This window comes from Macaca mulatta, chromosome 6, assembly GCF_049350105.2.
Source record: "Macaca mulatta isolate MMU2019108-1 chromosome 6, T2T-MMU8v2.0, whole genome shotgun sequence".
NCBI classification, from domain to species: Eukaryota; Metazoa; Chordata; class Mammalia; order Primates; family Cercopithecidae; genus Macaca; species Macaca mulatta.
The window spans coordinates 157,584,628-157,602,060 of NC_133411.1; the positions used below are offsets into that span (position 1 = coordinate 157,584,628).

The window sequence follows — 17,433 nt, forward strand, 5'->3', positions numbered from 1 at the left end:
AATAGATTGGCAGTGTTTCCAGTGGGGATGGCAGTAGGAAGGGAAGGCGGTGACCCACTTGAGTAATTTGCTGACCTTGGGATGTATGTTCTAGAACTATACTGTCCGATATGGTAGCCACTAGCCATGTTTAGTTATTTAACACTTGAACTGTGGCTGGACAGAATTCAGCTGGGCTGTAAGTGGAAAATGCACAATGGATTTTGAAAGCAAAGTACAAAAATATATACTATTTTAATAATTTTTATATTGATTATAGGCAGAAATAATACTTTAGATACGTTAAGTTAAATTGAATAAACTATTAAAATTGGCTTCACCTGTCTCTTTTTGCTTATTTTTAACATAGTTGTTACAAAATTTAAAATCACATATGTGGCTAGCGTCTGTGGTCTGCATTATATTTCTACTGGACAACTTGCGCTGTAAAGTCCCTTTTCTCTCTCTCCAGGCTTCTGTGATATGATGATATTCGGGAAGCCTTGACTTAGCCCTCACTATCTTCTCCATCTCAAGCAGAGCCTTGTCTCAGACTAACCAAAAGGAAACTGCATTGAGACTCAACAGATGCTGTAACCACACAACTCACACCCACATGAGAATATACACTTACTTAGAAGAACAGTCACTGCCACCTCCTCATATGTACACCCCATTCATCACATATGTGCACAAGCATATTTGTATGTGTCAGAAAAATATCCATAAATAGGAAAGGAATATTAGCAGAATCATTTGTCAAAGTGAAAATTACATTTCAACTGTAATTATTTGTTTGAATTAGGGAGACTCATTAGAGCTTGTTAATAAGAAGAGGTTCTTTGAAATTCAAGAGTATTTAACTTCATGTCCTCCAATTCCTAACAAGAAACCAATTCACTGAGAGGGGATTCCAGAATAATGCTTTTATCTATAATCAAGACGTCAAGGCTACCCAGGCATGACAGAGACTCAAAAGTAAGCTTTGGCCTTTACACAAAAACCTCCAGTGTGGTCGGCCAACCAGTGCAACTGGAGTCTACTCTCTTAGCTGTCTTCTCTGGACTTCTGCTCTTTTCCAACCCTATGAGCCACCTGGTCTTCCAGTCCTGTCTTCCACTAGAATTTACCACCTAGCACACCTAGCAGTACCTGCCAGTTGTGTCAAATTCCTGGTCCAGACTGCTGGTCAGCCCCATGGTAGCGTAAAGAGACCAATTCTAATGACGAGTTTGAGGCTCTGGTGCAGCAAGTTGTGTTCTTGAACTTTTCAATTAGGTGAGCTAGTAAATTTTCACTGTTGCTGAAGTCACTTTGAATGTAGTTTATCTTGCTTAAAGCTGTAAGAATCCTAACAGCACTCTTCAAATATCTGAAGAGTGATTCCATGGATACTCTGTTTTTTCTATACTTCAAGAGGTAGCTTCTAGTGAAGTCTCTCCTGATGATGTACGTTCACCCTGAAATTTCCTTTTCACCTGTCCTTTTCAAAAAATGGTCTACAGGTCATGATTATCATTTTTAGAACTTGCCTTGGAGATCTGGTCCATCCATAACAAAGGGAATTCAAAGGTCATTTCAGTACTTCATTCTGAGTTATTGACAATACTCAACATCAAGTCATTCTTGCTGCTTATTTGGATTCCAGCTCTGGGCTCCTGGCTTCTGTATGGATCCTGAGCCCCAGATGCCAATTTACATTCCAGCTTTGACTGGTATCCAAATGCATCCTGATGTTTCTGACTGCCTCTTGTAATAATTGCTCCAAATCCCAGTGGCTTCAGGATCAGGAGTCTGTCTACCTGATCATTCCTCCCAATCTAGGAACTGCAAATGGGTCCCTAGTATATTTTGAGAAACTTCTCTAAGTAAACTAAGAATCTTCTCTGTGGTTTAAAATTGTCAACTTCCAGATTACTCATTGCTATGGTCTAAATATTACCATTTACTGGATTTGCCTGATGCTAACTGCTTATTGTAAAACTGCTTTGTGGACTAATATTTCCTCATATACCTGTTATGTTTCTCTGTAACTAGCCCTATCCTGATGGGTAACTTTGTCTTCAAATCCCAGCCACATCTCACCAAACTTTACTTAACCTTTCCACATGTCCCAACCTACAACAAACATCATAAAATCACCATGTCTTTCTACCAATATTTTATCATATTATGATGACATTCTTGTCAGGCTGATATCCTTCTGATACTCCTGTGTTTACTTACTGACACTTGTATAGTAAGAAAACATTGAATTCAAACAAAACATTCAGATTCAAAACTTGGTTCTATTATTTACTAGCAGGGTGTCTTTAAGTGCCAAAGACGATATCTTTTATACCTCTCAAATTTTCATTTTCCTTATCTATAAGTTGGGTTAATGATACTTGCCTTTATTTTGCTGGATATTGTGAGACTTAGATAACCATGTATGTGAAAGCACATTATAAATTTTGAAGGACTATATAAATAAATCATTAACATAAGCTTTTATCACTAGCCAGAATTGTTATCTCATACTCCTTTTTAACGACAAAGAGCCATACATATTATTAATAGTTGGTGAATATTTGTCATTTCATAAATATGTATACAAGTACTCCTAAAAATCTGTTTGTAAAGCAAAAAGGAAATGTATGTCCAACGAACTGAGAGAGGGACTAGGGGGATGAAGCTGTTGAGGAAAAAGAAGAGGTAGAAGAATATGAGTTGTGAACATGAATGAGAGAAAGAGTTTTGGGCAGAGTGGAAATGCAAGAGAGAAAGAGAAACAGGGAAGACAGGGCAAGTAGAATGCAATACAGGAGAGGAAGAGGAGGAAAAGAGAGCAGGGAATGAGAAAAGGCAACAGAGCAGAAAAGGCACCAGCCATTCCTAAACCAGAATTACCCGCTTGGAAAATGTTCAGAGATTGAAATGGAAGCAAGCTCCTTGCCCTCAGGGTCTTACAGGAAACACCGGCCATTTGAACTTATCTTAAGGAAATCTTAGGCAGCCCAGTGAGGAAAATCGGTAGCCAAGACCTCTCCACAGAGACGGACACTGTCTGCTCTGTGGGAAGAGACAAAAGATGGGGATAGAAATTGGACAGATGAAGTACTCAGATGTTTAACAACAGCTCAGAAAATGAGAGGAGTAAAGGGGCAGAGGATGAGCTTAACATCCTGTAAAACGAAACCTGTTGTCAGACCTATTAAAATATTGCATAATTTGACACAATCTCACTGTTGTTGCTTTTCTTCACTGATATACATAATAATCCGGATTTAGTTAACTGCTAAGTCAAATTTAACCAATTACCTGGACATACTTAAAAAGAGGACTGGAGTTTTCAAGCCCAAGCAGAGTTGCTGCTTTCTAGGATCCTGAAGTGGGAATGGAATTCTGATACGTGGGAGGGACTTCAACCCTCTTTTGGAGTGTTCCTGTGCTAACATTCTAGGTTCTCAGCTGATGTCAATCACCTCTGAGGATGGCAAAACTCAATAAATAAATAAATAAAAGAGGTAACAGCAGCTGAAGATTTCTGATTAGAGATGAGAAAGAATTCCTAGAGAATGAGTCAGTCAAAGAGAAACAGAAAGGTTATTAAAAGGGCGTCTCCCCCTCCCGGATTTTCTTGGAGGGGGTCCTGAATCACAGAGCACATGGCCTCACCTATCTGGGATGATATAGACATTCCTTCTTAGAGTGGGCTATTTGTATTGCTGACCCAGTGACCTAAGGTACAGTCAGTAAAGCCTTTAGCACAGCACCTGGAACAAAGAAAGTTTGTTTATGGTTTATGGTTATGGTAGTAGAGACAGTATAAATAAAATGAACAGTAACAGCTGTGGTAGTAGCAGCACTTGTAGAAGTAAAAGGAGTAATGCTGACCTTAGGAACTGGTGTAATACTACCAGTATCTGTAAATTCTACAAATAGCTGTAATGTGGTAGTCAGGGATCTGAGCTCTGCAATAAGACCTCCCAGGTTTGGCTGGTTAGTTCCATCCCTTATTACTAGTTGTATAAATTTGGGCAAGCTAATGAACTTTTCTGCACCTCAATATGAAATGCAGATAATAAGAGCACCCCTTCATGGAGTGATCATATGGAGTGCATGAGAAAATACTTGTGAAGAGTTGAGCACAGCACTTACACTCATTGAGCATTCAGTGCCTGTTAGCTAGTAGTAGCAGAGATGCTGGTGAGGGTGGCAGCCTGAGCAGATGAATAGATCCCACCTAAGGGATACAAAATAAAAGGCAGATTGTCCCTGTCATTAACGATCCCATGCCATGAAATCTGCAAACAGCAACGCAGGAGAAACCTTCACAGGAGAAGCCTTTTCAACCTCAAATAGAGAACTTGTGTTCTTTTCACTGTCCCGTCTCCTCTCCAAATCCCATAGCCTCAGATTCCAGGCTGCAAGTGAAATTCAGTGTGTTGTGGGGAATGTTTCGGGGGAATGGAGTGGAGGTGGGTAATGGTTATCAATATCCACTGAGCACAAAACTTTCTATGATGGGCCTTCAATGATGTGGAGAATTAAAAATTAAAATTAAAGAATTAAATAATAAAATAAAGGCTTTCTCAATTTTAGTTAAATTCTTCTAACATTATAAGATGTCAGACTAAATACCAGGCATATGACGTTCAGCAGAGGAGGTAGGCATGTTAAACAAATAATTACAAACAACAGTGACAATTATAAATAATTGATAACAGCAATTTGTATAGAGAGGTCTAGGAGCATAGAGGGGAGGTCAGGAGGCTTGGGAGTCAGGAGGCTTGGGGGTCAGGAGATGATAAATGACTTCATACTTTGAGGTGCGAGTAGGAAATTGATGAAAGAAAGAGGGGACGTGAAGCCTGGAATTAGGCTATAGAAAGATGGTCAGTCGTCTGACTGAAAAATGAGTTGAAGTTAGGGAGGACTGTAGTCAAAAAGGTGTTTGGAGATGATGCCAATCATGCAGAAAAGAGATGAAGCCTTAAGACAGCAATGACAGGAAGGGTAGAGAGAGGGTGGCAAAGTCAAGGTTACATAATTCTAAATAAAACACTGCTAAAATTAAGCTGGTATAAAAAGGGTACTAGTTATTATTTTCAGAGTAAAACCTCATCAGTTCAACATAATTGAATAGAAGCATGTCAAAATTAATCAAATATGATTTGTAGCTTTAAAAAATACATGACTAATAGCTTAGGAATTTTTGACTAGATGAGATATTTTAAACACTTTTCAACTTCCCCACTTTTAATTAGAAGCATCAATGTTCCTGCAAACAAAATGAGGTTCTTAGAAGTTTTTTTTGTTTTTTTTTGTTTGTTTGTTTGGGGTTTTTTTGTTTGTTTGTTTGTTTTTTGAGATGGAACCGAGCTCTGCCACCAGGCTGGAGTACAGTGGCACGATCTTGGCTCACTGCAACCTCCATCTCCTGGGTTCAAGCAATTCTCCTGCCTCAGCCTCCCGAGTAGCTGGGACCACAGATGCACATCACCACACCCAGTTAACTTGTGTATTTTTAGTAGGGATGGGTTTCACCATGTTGGTCAGGATGGTCTTGATCTCTTGACCTCGTGATCCACCCACCTTGGCCTTCCGAAGTGCTGGGATTACAGGTGTGAGCCACTGCGCCCAGCTGTAAAGGTTTTTTTGTTTTATTTTGTTTTGTTTGAAGTGGATTAAACACTTTTGTTTTTTTATTTTGTTCACACAAATGCGCTTCATGAATTCCAAGGCTGGTCTCTACTCATAGCTTATTCCCCTCTGACTAGTATAGAAAGTCACAACTCTCAGGCTTGACTGTCCAGAGAACTGGTCTGAGTCTCTCAGTCATAGAAGACTGATCGGCTGATTCACCTCACCCTCAGTTAGGGGTGTCAATCTGGGTGATTCTAGACCATCAGTAATGCAACCATAGAAAATAACATTTGAAGTTACAAATAGAGATCAACACAATTTTTCTGATTCTCAGGACTCTGTGGCATGACTCAATTTGTTTTGCAAAACTTCTGTCAGTGGTGCGATGATAAAATTCAGTTCAATTCCAGGACAAGCCATCAAAACATTCCGTTTCAGGGAGGGGATTTTATCTTAAAACACTGAATTAGTTGAAACTCTTAATTATCATAGCTTGTCTAAAACTCACACTAACTCAATGCACTATTTATTTTCCAAATACTTACACATTTCTTACATCATAACCCTCATGAGTCATAAAGAATGTATTTACTATGAAAAATAGTAGACTCGATTATCACAATCATATTGACTAGAAACGAAAATACAAAGAAAATAAGTCAGTATGTCCCACGTTACCAATGAATACACAACAGGTGATTTGCTCTCATAAGCTTCCTGAGTTCAGATCAGAAAGGTCACAGTTTTAACCTTTGCATACTTCCTAATTATGCAAAATGTTTGTAGTCCTTGAAAATGAAAAAGTAAAATGATCCCTTCGGTCAGAAGCAGGCAGAGGTTCCACATAAAGGTAGTTTTCAGGATGTTAATATTTGGAGAAAGGTTTACTTTTTGCTGGTCTAGATCATTAGCCCTTTTTGGAGTCAATTTCTTTTATTAATTGACCATACAGCAGATATGATTAGAATCCTCCCCAAAATATTTCCCAACTGACAGCCACACTAAGTTAGCGAGCTTTCTACAGAAATTTTTTACCTGAATGTCCCACAGTTTTCTCCATCTCAATCAATATCAGACCAAGTCCTCGTTCCCTATGCACCACAATTCTTCTCCAAGGTCACTTTAAAACCATCTTCCTCTTCCTCCTCATGCAATTCATCATGATCTACCGGAAATGCTACTTCATAAATTTCTCTAGGATCTATGTTTTTTCCTTTACTCTCACTCCCTTCTTCCTCCTGGTCCTTATCCTGCCTCTCCTAGACCACTGTCACTGTTTCCTGAGACCCCTCATCCTGTCAACCCTGTAACCCTATTTGCATTCAGTCTGAGTCATGTTTCCTATATGTGTGACAGAGCTTTTCTGTCTCTGTGCGACTGATAGATCATATTTCCGAACTTTCATATTGAGTTTTCTACAATGCCTCTGCATTTTCTATTATCAACATTTTTTGAATGCTAAGAAGTTTGTAGTTTTTTTAACATTTAAAAAATAACTCTAATGTATCTATTTACACATACACTTTTTCTGCAACTCATCTTTTGAGGATTTGAACTGCAGTAATTACATACAATGAACAATGGTGGCATTTGAGATAAGGTGAGGCTAGAAACGTCAGTTACACTGTTGATAGAGAAAGCTGAGATTAAATATGCACCTATATTTGATATGCACAAAGGTATGATAGTATTGGACATTCAAAGATGAGTATGTTGTATAAAACCTTTTGAAATTAAACGAAACCATTATAAGCTAAGAAGTAAGTGAGTGGGCAGAGAAGGGGGAAAAGAGATTCTTCTTACATTCTTTAAAAATGCAGATAAGAACATTGCCTGAACATTGTTACCTGACTGATAAACTGGTAATCACTTAGCATATTTATTTAGAAATCTGTTCCAATTGAAAAAAGGTCTGAAATTCAACAAACCCTATTTGCTAAATGTTAATAAAACAGAATTCCAGGGAGAAAATAGCGGGTACTAAATGTCATAATATGGTTCTACAAAGTTGAGGATAATTCTTACCACTGTTTTCAGAATGTAAGTGATAAGCTGAAAAGCCCTCCAGGGCCGGGCAGGCAGACTGCACACTGAACAACTGTGCGCTGTGGCTATGAAAGGTAATGTGATAGTTCAAGATGGCTTCCTTTCAGACAATAGGTACTCACAGTTATGACTCTGGTAAATTGGAGAGTGCCCAGCTTCCCTAAAAGGGTTTTAATCCATTTTTAAAACCCTGGACAGACCAAATAAACTTATCAGCTAGGCCTTTAGTTTGAGAACCCAAGTCTAAAATGTCAAATGGTAGACCCTCTGCCACACAGAAATCTTTAGAAAAGCAAACCATTGAAGTTCAAAGGATATGCTCAGATATCACACAACTTTGGGTGAAAATGCTAGCTTCGCTTCTTTCTAGAAATGTGACTTTGGGCAAAATAATGATTCTTCTCTGCCTCGGTTACTTCATATGTAATGCTGGGGCCACTATCAGTGAGATCATATAGGTCACATGTTTGGAGAAATGTCTGAACCACAGCAAGCCCTTCTTGTCAAATGTTCAAAGCATCAAGCAACAGTGATTTGATATTTTCCTTTTATTGTCCAAATCCATTTTCATAGATTTGGTCATGGATGAGTAACATTTTAATCTAAATTATATATACCTTAGGAGATAGTTTCTCTTTGGAGAGTTAGGAGATAATTTGAAAAAAGCAGTGATTTTGGAAGCAAAGACTTGGATTTTAGTTTCAGGTTAATCACTTATTAGCTGTGTAGGCTGAGGCAAAATCACTTAACCTCTCTGAAACTCTTTTTATTTCTTTTGTATACTGTACTTTGTAGGAGTGCAAGAAGCTGCAAGTCATAGGCAAGGCTCCAAATTATGGAAAGGAACTTTTAAGAAGTTGTAAATAATTCACAGCCTTAATCACATTTCTTGAATCTCATCACAGCCTGTGCTTGTAAAGTGGGACAAAAAGACACAGTTTTACAGGAATCCAGGTGACCCTTCCATCTAGACCATGCTGTAATCCTATTAGGTGTAGAAGAAATTCTGACTGGGCTTAAACTGAGAGTCATAAAGATCTTGTAATTTTTTTTATTAGGCAGTATCTCTACCCTTGCCAAGCTATTTGCATCCACTGATTTGCACAGGTCCTAATAAAGTATCTAAAAATTCTCATTAAAATGTGACATTTAAATAAAGATTGGTAATAAAAGAAGCAAACTGTAGGGAGGAATAACAAGGTGTCATAAGAAAAGAAGCCAGACACACCAGGGTTGACTAAGCAACAGACCCAGAATGATGCAGGTCAATAATAATTCTGAGAACATGTAACTGTTGATACTAAAATTCATCATAACATAACCCTCTGTGTGTTCCAGGGAAGATTAGGTCTGAGAATTTGAAATGCTGCAATGCTTGCTTCTGAAATACTTCATCTCAAGCAATTTTAGTATGGGAGCCACTTTGATCAAGTATGACATGGAAGGCATCCTCTTCTCACTTCACAGGTGAAATGATGTGGATTTTCATTATGAAGGAGCTTCTGCTTTACTAAAGTCCGGGGGGAAGCTCTGAGGCCCACAGACTGCTCGTTTAATAGGCTGCAATTCAAAATATGCCTCAGTGGAACTGATAGAGCTGGAGGCTGCAGAGGTTCAGCTTGGCAAGCAAAACAAAGTCAGGACACTTGGGAGCACCTCTTTCAGTAATAATCAAATTCTCCAAAACAGGTGGACAAGGTAAACTGCAAAAAAGACTGAGCTTCCTGCAGTCAAGCAGATTGAGATTCAGATGCTTGTATGAATGCAGTCACATCTGCACCCTCAGGTTTCAGAAGCTGGATGAAGCAGGCTTCACAGCAGTAAGTTCCAGAAGAAACCAAGCTTATATAGTGGGGAAGCTATATCTGTTATTTGCCACAGTTTTTATGCACATATATCAATCAATGAGAGCCAGAAGCCTGAAAACTATATTTTTCAGTCTTTCTTGCCGACTGGCTTCTGATTATGTTTTCCAAATGAGAGACTCAAGATGGAAATTCGGGTGATGAGGTGAGAAAGAGGAGTATTTTTCTTCTGTATTTGGAGGTGCTTTAAGCAGTAAGAGCAACAGCAAATGGTTCTAGAAGTGTGGCAATGGCGGTGCCTCCAGCAGACCCGCAACAGCAAGGAGGATCAGGAGGCTTCTTGGCCTCTGGTTAACATCTCCTTCTCCCTGCTCTGCCACAGAGCTCTGTGACCTGCACTAAATCTCCATTTGCTTAAAATATGTACAACAGTTTCCATTTTCCTGCCTGGACACTGACAAATATAATAGCAGAAAGAAATAAGTCAGGGGTATTTTCTTATAAACAGGGGTCACCAATCAAGGGATTGGTTGCATATAAAGGAGAGCTGGCTGTATGGAATCCAGCACAAGACCAGGAGTCAAAGAGACACAGGATCTTAACCCAGATCCTCCAGTTCCCAAACAGAACTGTGACCAAGTCCACGGAAGCTGCAGAGTAAAGAGAAAATGGTGCTAAATAGGTATAGAAGACCAGTGGTTTTATTCCAACTAAGCCACTTACCTAGCTCCAATATTGAAGGTTTTCTGTCATCTTTGGGAGCCTTTGTTCCCAAAGAATGGGCACAGTCAGGGATAAATATTCAAACAATTTAATAACTGATCATTAAGGTCAGCCAGGTAAATAAATGGATACTAAATTTAAACAATCAAGAAAACTTAATGCATATAGTAATTAAGTATCAGTTTTTGGGTAATAAATACCTACCTGTCATGATACTTGTGATGACTAAAGACACATTTATCATTTACTCTATGCAGACTATGTGCAAAATACTATGTTAAGAGTTTTACCTATGTTTTTCTGAAGATTACCTATAATCTTAAGAAAAATCCCATTTTCAGATGCCAAAACTAAGGCTTAGAGAGATTACATAAATTCTTCAAGGTCATACAGCCTTGAGTAAGTGGGAAAGTCAAGAGCTGAACTCATATTATTCTGTTTCCGTAAACCCTACTTTTCCAGCATCCCATGGTGTTGGTAGTTGAAGTTGTGTTAGGAGCACTTCAGAAGATGTCTAGGATCACATATTTGTAGAAGATTCCTAGCTTAATTCCACAACCAGAAAATTTCACACATTGCAAGAGACCATTGCTTTCAAAATATAAATGTGTCTTCTTCCTTCTGGTAGTTTGTGATGCCTCTAGCTTGAGGTCCCCTGTAACTCCAGGTGGTACGGGGTTTTCAACACGCGATGGGTTCCAGCTCCTATTCACTGTGCTCCCGATCTAATCAAAGTACTAACTGAATAATCACCATTTTGTCAGTCAAGCAATGAAGTTGAGTATTATTCTCATTTACATTTCTAAAGCAACATAAAAATAACCCCTCTTAAATGGTACCCACTCACTTTCTCCTTATATGCTAATGAATGTCACAATTTCAGAGCCTGAAGAGAGATTTCCTGCAAAACATCTAATTGCCTTAAAGTTGCACATGTTCACAGTTCTGACTGCCAGGTTACAAACATGAATTAACTCCAGTTCCACATCAATTCACATCGATGAGTCTTTAGGGCAAACCACTAACACACATTGATTTTTTAAATTCTATAAACTATTTCAAGGCTTTAGAATATTCAGCATTAAAAATTACCATTTCATTTCAGACTTTAGTGAACCATAATATGTGTTTCTACCAGTACTAATCAAACCCCAAATCGACTTTCCTATTTAAAAAATTTCTATCTTTTTCTGTTTGGTAAGATTGGAAAATCTCAATTCATTCTTGTAGTTATATTGATATCCAATAAATTTAATTTCTTGATCTAAAGTAATAAATTGCAACTTGGTGTCATTACAGAACTAAGGCAACTAGGTAATTAATTTGAAGTCAACTACTCACTTTTGTTATGGTTTTTAATTAATGTTGTCGCATGTGTATAGCAGGTGACTGCTTTTATATAAAGATTATGTATTTTATATAAATTATTCAGCTTTTGGTATTTACTTTGATTTTCTGTTTGTGTATAAAAGCTTGCCAGTTTGATCTTCAGTTAAAAAATATTTAGTGGCTCCCTAGTACCTGGCATCAAGCCTACCAAAGGAATCAAAAAGAAAGATTCTTTCCCTGGAAAATGCTTCCTTCTTGGATTTCTTTCTCCCTTTCCTCCTTCTTCCTTTACATACTTATAGTGGTTTACAAGAATGATCAATACATTATTTAAAACACAAAGGAAACAAGATGAAGGATCAAAAGCATTGGAAAATATAGTAAAGGCATGTTAGAGCCATTGTATATACCTAGAGATCTTCTACACTTATTCATGGTGATTACAAATTTGTCTCTCAGTTTCCTAGAAACCCTAGCAAAGGGCGGAAAATGCTACCATTTTTATGATTCATAATCCTATAAGATGCTTTCTTTGGTTGCTAATGAGAAACATTAATAAGAAAGCACAACAGTTACTTTGTAGAGAAGAAGCAGATCCTTAAATGAGGTTGTTCTTATTAAAGAAGGAAGAAACCCCAGGGACTACAGGGGCAGTGAAGCAAGAGGGTAAAGAGCTCATGGGGCAGGGAGGTGAGTCAAGGGTAGAAGGAAGCTACAGTTAAAAAGAACTAAGGTATAAAAGGAACTTTTTCTCTGCTCCAAGTCTGGAGGCATTATCTTGAGAAACCTCAAAGTGCAAGTTTATATACATATGGACTTTCCTTCACCTGTTTATCTCCTGCCGGAACATTGTACTCTCTGGAACTTAAAAAAAAAAAATTGATTGAAAAAATTTCTTAGAAAGCAGAAACTTTCAAACTGCAATAAACAGCAAGGCAAAAGACAGAAACCTGAGCAGCATTTAGGGATCACACTTGGACTGAGGAAAACCACGTCAGCGGGGAGAATCTGGTAGTTAAACAACATCAAAAGCATGGCTGTCTCTGAAGTCAGACATTAAGTGTTTCAGGGCTGAATTAAGCAGGGTAAGGCACCAGCAAGGCTCATACCCCAAATGCAAGCCTAAGATGGTCCACAGGGTATCTGCTGCAAAATCACCAGAGCCAGTGTTTCCATTTCTCTTTCTTCAACCCTTCAAAAAAAAAAAAAAAAAAAAAAAAAATGCAGCTGCCTCCTCTGGAGCCTTGAGGAGGAAAAAACAGACCAATAAAACAGATCAGGTGGGTGTCAGATTGTCTGGAAAGAGGCTGCCTGTTGACTGCTAAGTTGGCTGACACTATTTAGCAAGGGATAGGACTCATCAGGAACTTGCCTTCCCAACTAGGGCCTGATTCACTGCCAGGTTTTCATCATGATTCAATCCATCAGGCATCAACTGCTTTCTCTGCCATGGAGGCTCTTCAGAGGAAAATGCTTATAATACTTCTCATATTGCTAAAATCAAGACCTAGTATGACTTTTCTTTAGTCTTACCTTGTAGTTCACAGAGAACATAGCTCATTGTATATATCTTACCATTAGAATGCTGTTATCATCATATTAAATACTTTAGTTCAGTGATTGTCGTCTAGCTACACTGTGAGATCCTTAAGCCCAGGAAATTGTCTCCCTCTTTCTGACACAAAGTGTAGGTGCTTAATTATTTTATAGTAAAGAAATAAAGGCAATCTACTGACAACTTCTTCCTGTAGTTGGCCATGATTCCATTTTCTAACTTTCCTGGAACTCCCAAAGTTCTTTTTTATGTCTAATCCTGGTCCTCCAGCATTTTTCAAAGTAGTTCTTTGAGCTTGTACACTGTAACTACTCCCAAATTACCTTTGATTATGTTGGCCAGAGTTAGTTTCTGATGTTTTTAGTCAAGGATGCTGACAGACACATTGTAGCAAGGATCAAGCTGAATTAGAAAACTCAATTAAATGACGCCAAATAAACAAAAAATGAAGTGATCAGTATGGCTGGACAAAATACGTAACTGTAAGACATTTTATTTAATAGAAAATGTCAACTAGGACCTCTCTGTCTCTTGACATCTGGGGAAAATTGACTGGAGTCCCTCAATTCTACAGCTTGTGGAAGTCTAAAGCCTTCTTTCAGATTTCTGAAATCTCCCTAGGGCATTTATAACCTCCTGCCATCCTGTTCCTTTTGGGTGTCCTATCTCACATGGGCATCCTCTCTTCCGAACCATATTTACCAACACAGGAATGTCAGACATCTCAGCAATGTATACATAGACCCACACACGCACATTCACATGCACATACGTATTGAAATAAAATATTTATCATATAAGAGAAAGCAATGCAGTTTTATGACCTTCAGAAAGTTATTTAACCTCCTTAAGTCTTAGTTGACACACATTGTAAAATAGGGATAATAAGGATATGTATCTTGTAGGACTGTGTTAAAAATTAAATGGGATAATACCAGTTTCTACCCCATGCTGAGCTCACACATTCAACAAAAGAAAGGTTCAACACTAATTCATATCCAAACTAGAAAATTTTCCTGAAGGACTGGGTCCTTGGAGAAGTCAGCGCACATACCCCATTTAAGAAAAAAACAAAAAGTCATGCAACTGTACTCTCAAAGTCCCCTACAACTAATGTTTTGCCCCTTCCCAAACAGAGCCCAGATTCTCCCTTTCTGAATCATCTCTCCTCCAAACTCCTCCCTTTTCCATTCATTTTCTTCTATCTTCAGAGCAAGTAAAAGGATTCTTTTCCTGGGCTAGAAATCCAGACTTTTCGGTTTCACCTTATGTAGGCACTTTTCCAAGTGGGGACATCCCTTACCAAAGAAGAATTTCTGGTTAATGCTTTTAAAATGACAAAATTTACGCTTGCTAATTACACCTAGAACATGGGTGTCTAGACTTTAGTCATTTGCGTAAAGATCTTGTGATTTTTTTAACATTCCTTTATTAATTAATATAAAAATGCATATTTTTAAAAAGAAACTGACATTTCATTTTAAATAAATTAATCATGTAAGGAAATATTTTTCACTCTTTTAAGTGGCAGAATAGTATTACTCATCCTCAGGAAGTAACCTCAAAATAAGCATTTAATTTTAAAATAAAAATACTGTTGGTATACCACCTAAATTCATTATGTATTCCTAACAATTCATGCATCACAATTTGGTAAATGTCAGCCATATAATCTTTTATTATGGACATTCAGAGGCTGTACGGAGAGGACATGAGTGGAAAGTCTGTGGCATTTGCCTGTTATTAATATTGTGGATAGAGGGGGGAGTGGGTGAGGAGGAACATATGTTGATGGGATCTGGTTAGAAAACTGACAGAGAGGATGGTCCAGAGACAAGATTCTGGGGCGTGATATCATCTCGTATCCTGTACTATTGTTCCACAGCACCCAGAAGAATGGCTAATGTCCATTTAATCAAATTGTGTTCTGCTCTTAGAATCTAATGCTGCTATAAATAAATGTTTAAAAGCTAGAAATATTACAGATCATAATATCTGAATTATTCCCCCAAAAGTACATTTTGACCAACTGATCCAGTTTGATACAGTGTCGGAAATTTAAAACAATTTTATAATGTGTCACCATTGACATTGCTCACTCTGGCTTTTTAATTAATAAAAATAAAATTGAGATTCTCTGCATTTCACTCTGCTTTCTCTGGGCAAATAATTTCACAAACTTTTAGAGGAAAATTAAAGACCTGGCACCAGGTCTGGCACCAGCCTAAATAATCTATGTTAAAGTCCTAAGACTCTGAACCAAGTCAGTACATCTGGGAAATAACAAAGTCCACACATTTTTATTGAGAGTGTAAAATGTTTTATTGCTAAAAATACAGCCTTTTTGCATATCTATATGTATTAGAACATAACCTTGTTTGAAATATATATATTACAACAATGACAAAATGATCAACATCTCTTTGTTAAATACCCACCATGTACCAGGGATTTTGCCAGGGATCATGAAACACATTCTACCCTCAAGGAATTCCCTGGTTGGGGTGATAGTACATCTTGGCAACTCAAGTCGTATTACACTAGAGTTTCTGTCAAGATATTTGACAGTTCCTTTTGTGATAGTTTCCTACTATGTCAAACACAGAGGCACAAGGCCCCTGATCTATACCTGAAATATATTTTTCTAGAGGTCTCAAGTGAATGAAAAACAGTTCCTGTGATTACAGAAAGAATGTATTTTTTAGGATGTATTCCAGCTACTGATATCTATGAATAATTCTCAGTCTCAAATGCCAATTCATAACATTTAGGCCTTATTGAATACACTTTTCTTTGTACTATTTGATTGTGCCAAATAAAGCAAGTCTTTTCTAAAAGAAAATCTTCTCTAGGAGTCGGATTATTATTTCATCTCCAAGGTTTGCAGAAAATTACAGGAAAACAAATCAGAACCAAAGAAAACCAGTTAGCTTTATGTAACTATACCATGCAACCATTATGTCACATAATATAATAACCTAGTTGAGAAAAGAAGTGGACAAACTAGACCTGCTATAAAAAGCAACTTGAATTTGTCTCAAGTTTAGATGTACAGATAGATATTCTTAAGCTATTTTTACCCCTACTTAAATACATCTTTCTTCCTATTACAGAGATGAATATCTATTTTCAAACACCATCTCCATAATGCAGACTATTAATATAGGAAGCTGGAAATATTTACAGCCATATTACATTTTTCATTTAAACAGAAATGCCAAAACACTAATAATCAAACAGTACCATGAACATGATTATATATGAAACATCAAAGAAAATCCACATCCGTTAACTTTATAACTCTAAAACAACAGATTTTTAAAGACTTCATAGCAGAAATGTTCACAATTTACAACACAGTACGTATAGAAAGGTAACATACCTCACATTAGCATCAAATTTGTCCATTACAGGAAATAAGCATGAGTGAGTCGGATTTCGGTGCCCACAGGGTCCTAAAATGGGGGAAGTGAAAAAGATGTTAAAAAAGAAAGTACCATTGAAAAATAGAAGTCCTTGTTTTAAAAAAGTCAAGTAATTATTGCTTCCTATTAAGACTTGTTTTGTAGAAATATTTAATAAATAGTACTAAAGCAAAAAGCTTTTGGCATATGGACGTATGGAACAGCTGAGTGTCACAAAAGGTTTCTTTACATCCTACTGATTGCTTGGTGATTAAAACATATGGGTGCTTCTTTTTGCTCCAATTATTGTTATTTTTGTTCTTTCCAGAAACGTGGCTTATTTTTATGATCTGCGTTAGGATAGTAACTAGTGAAGATAGGCAGCTACATTCTTATGCTTAAAATAGTATATTGCCCAAAATCGCCAGTCATTTTGTTCCTATGAGGATTTTCAAAGAAAAAAAAAAGGTTTAAACCATTTTAAGGGTAGGAAATCACAGATTCTTTTGAGAATCTAGTAAACTCTTGAGAACTGTCTGCCTAGAAAAAAATAGATATACATGCACACACATGCACAATTTCTAGACAGTCCATGGTTCCTTGAACTCAGGAATCCAGGAATCCCAGGCCCATCCAGGAACCCCAGGCTAAGAATTCCCAATTGAAAAAGAGTTAACTTTGAATTACCAAAGTTCCTCTATCACAGACCCTCAGAAGACCTCATACTCTTTAATGGATGGGCATTCACTGATCTCCACAAAATCAACCCTCTTAACTGATTGTTCAGTTCCATTTTTGCAAAGAATTTTTATATCTTCCTCACATCTGTTCCACAGCATGATGAATCAGTGAGTGTAGGGGCAGGACCCAGCTGTCTCTTCCAGGGTCACCATGAGCACGTTTCTTTTTCTTCTGAGCAGCATCATTCACTTCTCAGTAAAGAGAAGAGATTGGAAAAAAATAA

General features: G+C 37.6%; 1 protein-coding gene across 11 annotated transcripts in view; it reads right to left on the minus strand.

The window, feature by feature from the left end:
- HTR4 (5-hydroxytryptamine receptor 4) overlaps positions 1 to 17,433 on the minus strand; it is a 192,092-nt gene that overhangs the window by 157,547 nt on the left and 17,112 nt on the right. For all 11 annotated transcript variants that reach the window (XM_028849828.2, XM_078004496.1, XM_078004491.1 and 8 more), the window contains exon 2: positions 16,448 to 16,520. In XM_028849828.2, the coding sequence (XP_028705661.1) occupies positions 16,448 to 16,473 (26 nt within the window). In that variant the 5' untranslated portion in view covers positions 16,474 to 16,520. The remainder of the gene's footprint in view (positions 1 to 16,447; positions 16,521 to 17,433) is intronic.